At 46.8% G+C, this 13,371-nt stretch overlaps 1 protein-coding gene across 2 annotated transcripts in view; it reads right to left on the minus strand.

Annotated features, from left to right (window-relative positions):
- Window positions 1-13,371, minus strand: part of l(3)80Fj (lethal (3) 80Fj) — a 372,965-nt gene that overhangs the window by 124,576 nt on the left and 235,018 nt on the right. For both annotated transcript variants that reach the window (XM_065426472.2, XM_065426473.2), the window contains exon 33: window positions 4,834-4,948. In XM_065426472.2, the coding sequence (XP_065282544.1) occupies window positions 4,834-4,948 (115 nt within the window). The remainder of the gene's footprint in view (window positions 1-4,833; window positions 4,949-13,371) is intronic.

The following is a 13,371-nucleotide window of genomic DNA, read 5'->3' on the forward strand; positions in this document are numbered from 1 at the left end:
GGCATCTGTACTTGCTGAACACCCTATACATTCTCTATACAATGAAGTAGGTAAAATTGGCAATCATTATATTGAAATTCAAACTTTCAGGCAAATAACAGCAGTTGACGATAGATTTTTCTTACACATAAGAGGCTGCAAAATTTTCCAATTTATCAGGCAATCAGAAAAAGCTCCTTTGAATCAGAAAAATTTTACTGAATTTGAGAGTCAGCAACCAAAAATAGTTTTGTGCCATGTCGACAATATCTCCGCATCGGTGGTATGAAGAGAAGTCAAATCTGCCTAGCGGTTGATAGTGTGGCCTTTGGTGGGACGAAGCTACCATGAAAAGCACCGGATGTGGGGAGAGAATGCTTCGTTTGCTTTCACTTTGATGGGTCTCTGAAATTCGAGATTATGCAACCTCCAGTACTAAACATGCAGGAAGACAGCCCACATTCATTATGCCATGCCACCTCAGCATGCCCACTCTTTGGCCATGCAGCAGATGACCTCTAAAATGGTGCACGCAGGCTGCATACGCGCTCAGCCACGCTGACAGCCATGTGCAGCCACAGTCCCGTTATAAAAGGAGATGCGCTCCAACCTGCTGCCAACTTCCTCTCTCCCCCTACCACCCGTTCATTAACGCACGCTTAACCACATTACTAGGAACTTGCTCCCCTCCTCTCTAGCTTGCACGAAAGATGGCAGCCATGGCCTCCTTAAAAACGGAGACGTGCGCCAACCTGCTGCCAACTTCTCTCCCCCATCTCCCTCCCTCAATGCATGCTTGACTGCATTACCATGAGCTCGCTCCCCTGCCCTCTTGCTTGCACAAAAACGGCAGCCACGGCCTCCTAGAAAAAGAGATGCACGCTCATCTATTTACTGCCAGCTTCCTCTCTTCCCACCTCCTCTCCCTTCATGCACGCTTGAACACATTACCTCGAACTCGCTTCCCTCCCTACTTGCTTGCACGAAAATGGCAGCCATGGCCTACTTAGTAAAGAAGGTTCACGTGTCAACCTGTTGCCAACTTCTTGTTCCCTACCTCCCCTCTCCTCACGCACGCTTGACTGCATTAGCATGAGCTCAAACCCCTCCCCTCTTGCTTGCACAAAAATGGCAGCCACGGCCTCCTATGAAAGGAGATGTGCGCACCTACCACCAACTTCCTCTCTCCCTCACCTCCCTACTCCTCATACGCGCTGAACTGCATTAACGCGAGCTCACTCCCCTCCCCTATTGTTTGCACGAAAATGGCAGTCACGGCCTCCTTAGAAAAGGAGATGTGCACGTGCCAACCTGCTGCCAACATCCTCTCTCCTCCCCTACCTCCTCTCCCGTCATGCACACTTGACCGCATTATTACGAGCTCACTCCCCTCCCCTCTTGCTCGCATGAAAACGGCAGCCACGGCCTAATAGATGAGCGTTTGACCACATTAATACGAGCTTGCTGCCCTCCCCATTTGCTTGCACGAAAGATGGCAGCCACGGCCTCCTTAGAAGAGGAGAGGTGCGCCAACCTGCCACAAACTTCCTCTCTTCTTCCCTACCTCCCCTTCCCTCATGCTGATTTGACTGCATTACCGTAAGCTCGCTCCCATTTCCTCTTGCTTGTACGAAAGATGGCAGCCGTGGCCTCCTTTGAAAAGGAGATGCGTGCGCGCCTACGTGCCACCAACTTCCTCTTCCTTCCCTCCCCTCATGCTTGCTTGACAACATTACCACGAGCTCCCTCCCATTTCCTCTTGTTTGCACAAAAGATGGCAGCCACAGCCTCCTAAGAAAAGGAGAAACTATTTCAACGTTGCTGAATGAAAGTGCATTGGCTGCGGGTCGTGTGGTATCCAGAAATGTTGCTTAGCATAAGGCGTTATACAGAGAAGTATCACTCCACACCACATGAACTTTTGCCATTGAGTTTGTTATTGAGTCATCTATTCATACATTTTGGTGCTTGCTTTGGATAATACGATTTTCGGATGACACATTGTATTTCCCGCTTATCTTTATCAGTGTCACATGCTTTCAGACAAACTTTAACAGATCTCAGTCGATGAGCATGAATTCACTGTCACAACATAAGCAAACGCTGTGCACCTTGTCTTGGAAACTTAAGATTACGCGACTGCCAGCACTAAACACACAGGAACCCGATGTGCACAAACTGTTTCAGCTCACTCTTTGCACTTTCTGCAAAGAGATTACCTCCAAGATAGGGTGCATGGCCTGTGCATGGTTGTCTGCCAGGAGGAGACGCACGCAATAGAAGGCAGGCAGGCAGGTGTTTTCAATAGAAGATCGGAAAATTAAAATATTTTGTAACATCGCTAAGTTGGTTAAATCGAGGTTCGTTATATCGACGTTTGACTGATTCAAAAATATTTTAATACATAGTTTTCGAATTGAATACAAATATTAGGAATATATTTTTCGATGGTATTTGAACTTTTCATATACACACACCCTTAGCCACAATCTGCTGCCCATTTGCCTCTCCACCGCACTTAATTTCACCAACTCCTGTACTCTGCTGCCCACTCTGTGCATGCAACTAAAGCCCCTTGATCGATGGCAAAAAAAGCCATGGAACATGCTTTGCCCTGGTTGAAGGTCATGCACTATCTTATTTTGGGAGGAAACGTGGGCAGTAAAGAGTGGGAAAGTAAAGTAAAGAAGTAAAGAGTAAAGTAAAGGAGTAAAGGGAAGGACACTGTGACGTACACTGTGCCATCTCCAACTGTTGCTGTGATAAACTGCTGTGCCTACGCACTTGAGAGCTTTCTTGCACTGTTATCACTTGGGTAGGACACTAATCTCAATTAATTATAGGGTTAGAAAGGGATTTAAAAAACATTAAATTATGGGGTTTTACATGCCAAAACCACTTTCTGATTGTGAGGCGTGCCGTAGTAGGGGACTCCGGAAATTTCGACCACCTGGGGTTCTTTAATGTGCACCTAAATCTAAGCACACGGGTGTTTTCGCATTTCGGCCCCATTGAAATGCGGCCGCCGTGGCCGGGATTCGATCCCGTGACCTCGTGCTCAGTAGCCCAAAACCATAGCCACTGAGCAACGATGGCAGGTGGTTAGAAAGTGAGATGCATCAAGATTGTTACAAAATATGATCTACTTATACCCTTGCCTTAACCAGAGTTATAACCATCACACGGCACGTGTAATGTCATTCGCAGCGAACGACATTATGTCTTAATGCTATTTTTGTTCCTTCTACACAGTCATAATGAATGACATTCACAGCTAATAGCATTCGGCCATTGAATGAGTTTCTCATGCAAGAACTCATGCAAGAGAACTTATGCAAGCACGACTTGTGTAATCTCAACGACAGGGTATTGGCAAAAAATTACGAAATCGATAAGTTAAGATGAAATTGCTATTATCAACTTTTTAATAATTTTATGACGTACAGCAGGATAGTCGAAGTAGTGTACAGCTATATTCTTGTTCCCAGTCTCTTAGTGGATGCTAGCACTTCTTGTCTGCGATGTTTACAAACGCTTGTCTGTCTTTTTCAATTTCTGCATATTGTTTTCAAAGTGGTGCAGTGCTAAAACTTATCCATCAACCACGGAAGCCAACTGTGCAGCTTCGTCAGCGGAGAATAAGAAGCGATAAGTGCACTGCGTTGATGATGAGATGCGTGCGCTGCTGTATATGTGTGGGAAGACCACCTTACCGATTTGCGCAGGGCAAAGTGCAACCTGTAAGTATACACGTCGATTGCAGAGTGTCTGCGTGCGCAAGGTGCTGTAAAAATTGCCGTCAGCTGTGAATGCCATTCTTTTATACCCCTGTAGACAGGGAATGGACTGCAATGACATTTGGTATGAATGTCATTTACTGTGAATGACATTACACGTGCCGTGTGACAGAGATATTACGCTTAACTGCGGGCTCAGTTAGTTGACTATCATATGACCAAATTATTCGTACAAATTTAGCTATGTATAATAAAATAACATTGTCAAGTTGTAAACCTGTGCAACAATTAACCATATGTCCATCAAATAATAGCGTGAAATTGTACAGTTATGACGAAGCTGCTGTACTCAAAACTGCTATGGCATTCACTATCTTGTCTGGTTCTCAGTTTGCTAGAAGAAACAGAGGCTGCAAAGCTCACCTCATGGTAACCGTGGTTAGGTGACTAACTACGGTTACATCAGCCATGTAGCTAGCAGTAACCGTGGTCAGCTGTAACTAGACAGCTTGACCATGGTTAAGGCTGTCTGTGTAACAGGGATATTACAGCAGACACAAGGACGAGACAAGAAAAAAGTGGCACACTGCCATTCTTCTTGCGTTGTCCTCGTTTGCACTGTACATAGATCATGCCCAAGCAACAGCCAAAACAAAATATTACCGTTAAAAGGACGTTTGGCTTCCTCTCAAATTTGTTTTAATGAAGTTTTACACTGCCTTACACCAAAATGTCAATTGGAAGCCTAAGGCCATGGTTGCAACGTACAATGTACATTCACGGTATAATCATAATGGTGCGCATACGATTTATTTCTATTATCGAAACTTGGAGCACAACAAGACTATAAACAAAGAAAGGGACACACAACACAAGCACTTGTGTTGGGCTTCCCTTTCTTCGTCTATATTCTTTTGTGGCACTCTAAGTTTCGATATTGTAATGCAGTACCAACCAGCCCCACCTACCCACCCATTGCCATTTAATTCCAGTTGTCAAAGGCACGTTAGATTCACACAAATGGTGCACCCCCTGTATCGGTAAAGCCCTGTCTGCCCATTGCTGGTGCAGAACAGTGATGTCTGTACTTGCACAGCATGCACAGCTAGATTCTCACCCGATTTCGTCCTCCAGAGATCATTCTCCAGACCAGCAAGCAATGAAGGTAGAGTCAACTTGACACCATGTGCTGTCAGTTTGCTCATCACTGCTTTTGCAGTGTTATCCGTGGCCTGAGAAAGATGGGGAAAAAAAAAAGGTACTTCACAAGCACATCCAGCAAAATGGCTCCCACTAGAACGAGCGCTACAGCCCTGTGATTCAGCATACTTCCAAGAACCCAAACAAAACTGTGCTCCTTCTTGCGTGTACCAATAAATTTTTCTTGGCCGAGTTGGCGTTTGCTGAAAAACATGATACAGTCGAACCTCGATATATCGAACAGCGCGGTGATCGCAAAATAGTTCGATATAGCTAGAATTCGATATATAAAATCACGTAGAAAATGCGTCAAAAACTAGCGCAAATCAATCAATGAACCAATTGTGGCGCAATAGATACTCACATGAAGCTTCAAACAAAGTATTTATTTAGTTCGCTGAAAGTACTGAAGCAGCGTAGCCTGCTTCATTTGGAAACCGCGTGCTTGACCACGGTGTCCTCAACATAGTCCAAACGGTCCACAAGAGACAGTCCAGTGCCTTCTATTGCGCCGCAGTAGCGCCGTACAACGGCCAAAGCAGCTACAGCCTCAGTTGCAGTCGGGAGCGGGGCAACATCAGCGCGTGCTGGATCAGCCTCGGCAGCGTCTTCGTTTGGCCGCTCAGCAGTCACTTCTGCCGCGATCTCCACGTCTGTTAACTCCGCCACTGTTCCGGTGCTGTCGTCACCACCAACGAAGTCCGCAATGCACATGATGTGCATTGCAGGGCAGCGCAAAGGCAGCGCAAAGCCGAGCAAACACGAACCCTTTTGCCCGCCTACATCGTTGTCAACGGCAATTTCACTGAGATATTTTTTTCAAACATGAAATGGAACTGCACAAGAAGCATTTTATTTCATCTTATAATACAATACGAGCTTGTTTTTGCAACAATTAGTTGAGTACTAGTGACAAAATTTAACTGAGGAGTGCTTTCGTCATTGGGCAAGTGCTCAGCACCGACAAAGCGCTCCAACTGGCTCCACGGCCACCTCGATCACGCGCGCACGGTGGGGGCAAGCCTCGCCGTGCGCGCGTGATCGAGGCGGCTTGCCCCGCCGTACGCGCATAGGTGCGCGCGTGATCGAGGCGGCCGTGCTGGCTCCAAGCCGCCGCGTGTGTACGCCGCTACGTTCAAATGGCGCCCTCGGCGCAACCGATGTGGGCAGCTGTCATACGCAGCAGTCTGGAACGCCGATCGCACCGCCGCTATCTTTGAAAGTGTTGCAAGAAAGCTCGCCTCCTGTCAACAGAGTGCACTTGGTCTGGGGCGGCGGAGTTTGATATATCCATTTTACATCCGGCCCCATTCGAAATAAAGAATTAAAAATGCATGCGATTTTCCATGTGATATAGAAATTGTTCGACATACGCAATAATTCGATATATCCGTGTTCGATATATTGAGGTTTGACTGTATTGTAGAGTCTGTCTGTCACTTTGAATCTTTCTTTTGCGGTATTTTGTGCTACAATACCATGTTGCTCGCGTGCACCACTACATTTTCCATTCCGAATGTAATTATTCGTTAATACTAAGTCAACGTGGACTGTTTAAATACCATTCCAGAAACATCGCAACGCTTGTTTCGGCCACGAAAAGACAGTTTATGACAAAACTGTATGTAAAGGGTCCTAATACCTTTTTCGAAATTGAAATCTCCCGCCACCCAACCGGGGAAGTGGCCATGTTGCATATGTCACCAAACCTTTTGCTGCTGTTGGTGAGTAAAACTGCGCCCGATAGACGGTGGTACTGAGCCAAGAAAGAGTGGTGGATTCGCCGCTGCAGCTGCTTTTTGGTAAAGTGGCGTAGACCATTCGGGCATCTCGCGACATCACATGGAAGTTGAATTCTCTGTTATTTGCAGTTTGGGTGAGTTTCATGAGCCAGCAAAACCAGCGCAGCACTGCGCGATCAGGAAAGTACTGAAACGCGAAAGCAGGGGCAGCGCAAAGCCGAGCAAACACGAACCCTTTTGCCCGCCTACATCGTTGTCAACGGCAATTTCACTGAGATATTTTTTTCAAACATGAAATGGAACTGCACAAGAAGCATTTTATTTCATCTTATAATACAATACGAGCTTGTTTTTGCAACAATTAGTTGAGTACTAGTGACAAAATTTAACTGAGGAGTGCTTTCGTCATTGGGCAAGTGCTTGAATGTCCCAATGGAGTCTCTAATAATGTCCTGCATTTACCTCGATTTCTCGATTATTAAGGCTCTGTTCGCGATAATATTGACGCCTTAGAGATTCTCGAGCACTAATCTATCACTCTGGCTTGACTTAGTATTTGCCTTTGCGTCCCTTTAAGTGCTACAGTTGGCCCTCGCAATAACAAAATGGGCGGCGAATGTGAAAAAATTAGCTTTTGAGAGAATTTCTTTGTTGCGAAATGATACAGCACAGATAGATAGGCAATGTGTTGCAGAACAAAACTTTACTGTCAAAATCCCACTAACCTAATGAAAAGCTCTGCTCGAGGATATAGAACCGTAGTGCCAACAGTACAAAGTGCATCACATGCGTCGATCGGCAGTGGTAGCACTCCCAAGGAGAAGCAATCTAGATCAACTGCTTTCAGAGATACGATCACTTTAACGGGATTTTGCATTATACAGCGCTGAACGCAGAGCAACAGTGCTCACGCATGCAGCAGCATTTCTCCAGCGCACACTGTTGCCTGTAGGCGCAGACGTGTCCGGTGCCGAGCACGAAAGTGATCGTATCTCGTATAGCCGAAGGCAATTGATCGAGTTTACGGCCCTTTCGCGCAAACCTATGTCCGGCGGCAAGTCCGCACGTGATGCCTGTCATGTGGTGCTAAAGCCAGCAAGGGATGAGCATTCCAGGACAGTCGTTCAATTACTGCCCGATGCGTAGCACTCCATGCTGCAACCACCATCTCATGTGCCATATACAATTCCACGTTGGTGGGACATGGATTTCTTTGTTTTCGCTCCATTTTTCTCACCGAGGCACACATTATACACTGCACTAGGTGTGCAAAAACAGTCATCACATGTCCGTAACAACATGCATGCCGCTTCAAACGGCGATCAACAAGATGGCGGCTATGACACGTTTCCAGCACACGCGATCACTTCCGGTGCCTGGCTGTTTATGTAAGCAAACATGGTGGTGCCCACGCAAGTGTAACGCAGTGCCATTTTACTTAACTTTAAGGTGAAGCAATCGCATTTGAGCACAGTTTCGGGCCTGATAGCTTAGCATGAGTAGGTAATACAGAGAAGCCTGCTTATAATGATACCACATATGATGATATATCGGTTATAATGATCAGTTGACTTTACGTATCAATTTATGCATAAACCCCGAAACCCACCATGTGTGAAAACAACACGGTGGCAGCCATTGACATTGCTGAACTCTGGGAGCATGACACTACTTGCGATAAAATAGGTGGTGCTTCGCTGGAGAAGTTTCTGAGTGCAGATAGCACTGCCTCATTCTGCGAAGACTCTCTGATGGGGCGATCGTTGTTACAACAGATGGCGGCATTGTGTGACGGAGGTGATGAGGTTGACAGTGGCCCATCTTTGAAACCGACCCCAATGTTCACATAAAGTGCACTGTCGTCGATAGAGACTCACTGATTTCATGCAAGCTAAACTATAGCCGCCACTGTTCACGCAGCCGCTGGATGTGTTGCACACTACGGTTGTGAACCTGAAACTTCCGCGAAAGCAAGTGTAGATTTCTGATTATTTCAGCGTGCCTAAAGCTTGACACGCTGCTTAGAGGTATAAATAAACATCTTAATTCTCACAGCCTTTTTTCTATGTCAATTCTTTACCGTAAGTGACAAAATTGATTTTGGAACTACAGAGATATGTTCGGCAGCTTTTTTCTTTTTCTTTTTTTTACAGCAGTCCAGATATAGCGATGATCGGTTATAATGATTGGATTTTGCATTCTTCTTCATATCTTTATAATTGGAGTGCAGTGTATGTCGGGTTACGTTCTAGCAAATTTAGTTGATGCGGGATTGTAGTACAGCGACATTTCACTGTCGAGAGGTACGAAATGCGTTGAATCTTATGGGCATTCGCCAAGGATATGTATATAGCTTGTTATTGCTAGAATTTTGTTGTGACAGGATTTCATTATCACAGGTTTCAACAGTATTTCGGGAAGTCCCCTCTCTGGACATTCATTCCTGCCGCTGAACTAAATTACGAAAGTCTGTTTTACTGCGATAACTATTATACGAATGCACAAGGTCACTGTCAGTGTCACCTTGTTATAGAAGACACATGAACGATCCACAGATGGAAGATTAACCCTTTCGCTGTCGGGCCTTTCTGACCGTGACGCACCCCCAGTGTCGGCTTGGTTTCAGGGAACGAGCATAACAGGGAATGAACATAGCAATTTATTTTTGATTATGATTGGTATACAAATAACATAGTCAATGCAATATACACATTTCAGTGACCTGCCACTGTTGTTAGTAAACATCATCATCATCATCAGCCTGACTATAAAATCCCTTCAACATCCGAATCTGAAGATGCGGAACCCTCTTCCTCGCATGTGACTCTGTCCGAGTCCGAATCCGAGCTCGGCTCGTATTCTGAATTGGAATTGAGCCACCGCTCCAATGAGCAGACGAAGGTCCCGCGCGCTGAGCCATCCGAAAGTAACCGCGCGCGGGGAGGATGCGCTTTCAGTCGCCCACACAATGGAGATAAATGGGACGTTGCGTGATAAAGATGACAGAGAGAGATGGAAAAAGGCTAAACAAAGTTCGAAGGGCTTTACGTTTACTGCTGCAAGTCGAAAGCGAGGGTGCGGCGAGAGAGCGAAAGCAGCAACGAGTCACCCTTTTCGGAGAGGCAACGGCACGTGCGCCTGAACTTGACTCGCCGTAGCAGGCACACCAACAGAAGAAAAATAAAAACCTTCAAACCAGCGGAGATGGCAGAACAACCCTTGAACCCATAACCACACGCGCGCGACGCATGATACAGCGAACACGGAGCCACTGCGCCACTCAGCAAAGAGAAAGTGGGGAGTGGCAGTCGTGCCGTACTCTTCAATACATGGAGTAACACAGGTCGGGGCAAATATACGAACTTGTAGAAAGAGTCAACAGATAGCGTGGCCAATCCAGGAGCGCCAGCTTTGCGCTCTGGCGCGAAATTTTGAACGCACGATAGAGAACGTACCGGTACGTCAGTGACACTGTGGGGGGGAAGCGCGATGACGTACCGGTACGTCCGTGACAGCGAAAGGGTTAAAGGGCTGCCAGAGATGCACAGTGCTTTTGGCTGTAAGGGCAAAGAAGCCGAGCGGACGCACTGTTACTCCCCACTCAAGTGGCTCTGTTGGAGCCAAGGTAGCATCCTGACTCCAGCTGCTGGCACGAGTGTTGTACAACCACATTATACCCGCGGACAACTTTCTGTGGTTATGAAGGGAAATCTACAGGTGCACATGTGTTACCACATCAAGCAGTCCGGCAGCCTTGACAGTGCTTTTGGTGGCTCGAAACAGACACTGAATCGATGTAGCTTCCATGTGCGACGCAAAAGGGAAAAGCTGCAAATTAACTAAACTTTTACACTCAGTGGTGTATTCTGTTTCATTTAACTGTTGCTAGTAAGGTGCCTATGTTTTGTCTTCCCCAGTTTAACCTGACATGGATTAAAACATGGAACTCTTTTCAAAAGAGCTCGCACTTGTGCGTGCTTTGCCTCCGTAGCTTTCTCTTCATGGCCACAGAAAGTTGTCCGCGAGTATAGTGTTCCTGCTCAGCAGTTTAGTGCATACACTAGATTACACCATAGTGCATTCAGTGGTCTGAGCAAAACGGACAGTAAACATCAAACTAAATTTACGTAATTCGTTCTTCTGGACACTGACAAATGCTGGTGGTTTTCCTTCGGTCTCATCTTGTGCACCATCGAGGTGTGACATCTGCAACACTGCTGACACGCTGATCATTACGGCAGTGTTAACAGATGCCTTCAGTGCAATGCTAAACTTTGTCATCGCTTTCAATGCTTTGCGGGTGAAGTTTTATTCCCTATGTTACTGTTACAGTTTCGTTTTAGATGGCTGTCTGTTCCGTGTAAAATGAAAACATAAAGAACATGGGGTCAGTTTTAAAGCACGATCCAGAGTCTGCGGTCGTGCTGTAGTTCCTGTCGTTGGTTCCTGTTCCGTGGGCATAACCGTTGACAATGACTGCAGAATCAGTCCGCCTCTCGGAACTGCTAGGCTACACTCGTAACAAGTGGCAATGCGGGAAAAAGCATTCGAGTTTCTCATTCAGGTTTCTTCAAGTGCATCGTCCCTCAAGTGCATCGTGCCTCCGCCCACTTATACACTTGCGAGTTCCACCCACTTATACAGTATGCTTGTGAGTTCATCAATCGTCTGGTGAATTCGATGCAACAGAACTTCGTCATGACAATGTTCGGCAACCTCGAAGCATTCAACGGAAGAGAGGGAGATGCGTGGCCCTGCTACGTTGAATGCCTTAAAGCTTTCTTCATCGCCGATGATATTGCAGCAGCAACAAATAAAGTCAGTCTTCTTTAGTTGCTGTGGACAGAACAGGTATGCATGCTCTCTTGCGGGATCTTGGTAATAAGCTCGCCCATCCACAAGACAAGACCTTACAAGAAATCCTTTTCATGCTGGGTGACCATAACTGCCCCAAGCCATCTGCTGTTCAGCATTTTAGGTTCAACATGCACACTTGTGCGAAGGGCGAATCCATCAGTAACTTCGTGGCATCACTCAAAAGTCTCCCGGAATATTGGAACTTCGGAACTGAGCTTGGCAATATGTTGAACGACCATATCGTGTGCGGCATCAACGACACAGCCGTGCAGACGTGGTTGCTCGAGAAAGTAGACTTTATGTACGAAGGCACTCTGAAAACTGCACTTGCCATAGAAACTGCGAAAAAAGATGCCGGCGACATAGCCAGTTCCAGCAGAAGTTTGCTTCCTATGCATAAGCTTGTGGCATCAAAGGGGCATCTCTCATGCTACCGCTGCAGGGAGGAACACTTTGTGACCAAGTGCAAGCACATCAGCACTACGTGCAATGTCAGGATTGGGGGCTCAATCCCATCGCTCGTGATCCATTGTCAAGATTGGAGTCGGGCATGAATTAGAAGGTAGCTGGCCCATGCCATCGTCCAACTTATCCATGCTGAGGAGGTTGATAGGGACTGCTTCTCATCGAGGACGAGGAATATGGGTTTATTTACAGTATTTATATCAGTCTAACAGGACTGTTTGAGAAAGTACATCAGTCTAACACAACTGCTTGAGAGAGAGTGACCTGAGCAGCCGCACAACAGCGGTTTTTAAACACTCGGTCCTCTCCCGATACAAGGTGATGCGAACGTTCGTTTCGTCATCGCAAACTAGCCGCCTCCCCGCAGGACGATCTACACACACAAATGCACATACGTTCGAATGTCCGGAGCTGACGTCAGAGGGGCCCCGTAGCACTCGGAGCCGTTCCGGGTAGCGCGTTGGGGAGTTTGGGAACAATAGTTGGCCCGCCGAATTCATTCCGTCACAACGGCGATGAGGCTGGAGGTTGGTGGCGGTTTCAGCACAAAGCCTGCTTCATCGAACGCATCCTAGCTGAAGCGACGGAGAGTGGGGGATGCCCGTATTGTTCCCCGACACAAAATCGATTTAGTCGCGCTGTGGCTAGAAGTTGGTGGCAACGCTCCCGGAATGTTGCCGCCATAGTTGAAACTGGGTGGAAAACTTGCACTGCAGCTGGCCGTTCTTAACAGCGCCGGAATGTTACTGCCATAGTTGTAACTGGGTGGCAAACTTGCACTGCAGCTGGCCGTTCTTGACAGCAACTACTGCTGGGAGCAGGGACACAGTGGTTGAGTGTGCGCAGAAGGGAAAGTCTACAAAACTACACGACTCGCACCTACAGCTCGCAAACTTCAAGTGGAATGCACGAAGTCAACACTGTTGACAACACTGTACCTGCCCATATGTTTTACATGTGGCTAGTCGACACCGTCGTGCCTTTGCTACCCTTCACTGTGACTGTCAGCATCTGTGGCAAGCTGCTCCATATGGAGCAGGCCACTGGTGCGAGCGCTTGTCATTGCAAAAAAACGTTTTCAGGAGCTACTATCATTGGCGACTGTCATACCATCGGGCAAGCTCACACAAGTTCAAGGCGAAGCAGATGTCGCCGTCCAGTTCTGCGACAGACAAGCTGTCCTACGTTTGTTCCTGACTGGGGAAGGTTCACCAACACTGCTAGGTCGCAACTGGATTCGAGAACTGGGCATTGACATTGCTTCCTGGGAAGCAGATGTTCATGCTGTTTCTGATGTTAAGGACGTTATTAAAGCATTTCGTGAGGTACTTGAACAGAGCCTTGGAAAGTTCAAGAGCCCAAAAGCCACGATTCATATTCCGCCAGATGTG

This window comes from Dermacentor albipictus, chromosome 2 (genome assembly GCF_038994185.2).
Source record: "Dermacentor albipictus isolate Rhodes 1998 colony chromosome 2, USDA_Dalb.pri_finalv2, whole genome shotgun sequence".
NCBI classification, from domain to species: Eukaryota; Metazoa; Arthropoda; class Arachnida; order Ixodida; family Ixodidae; genus Dermacentor; species Dermacentor albipictus.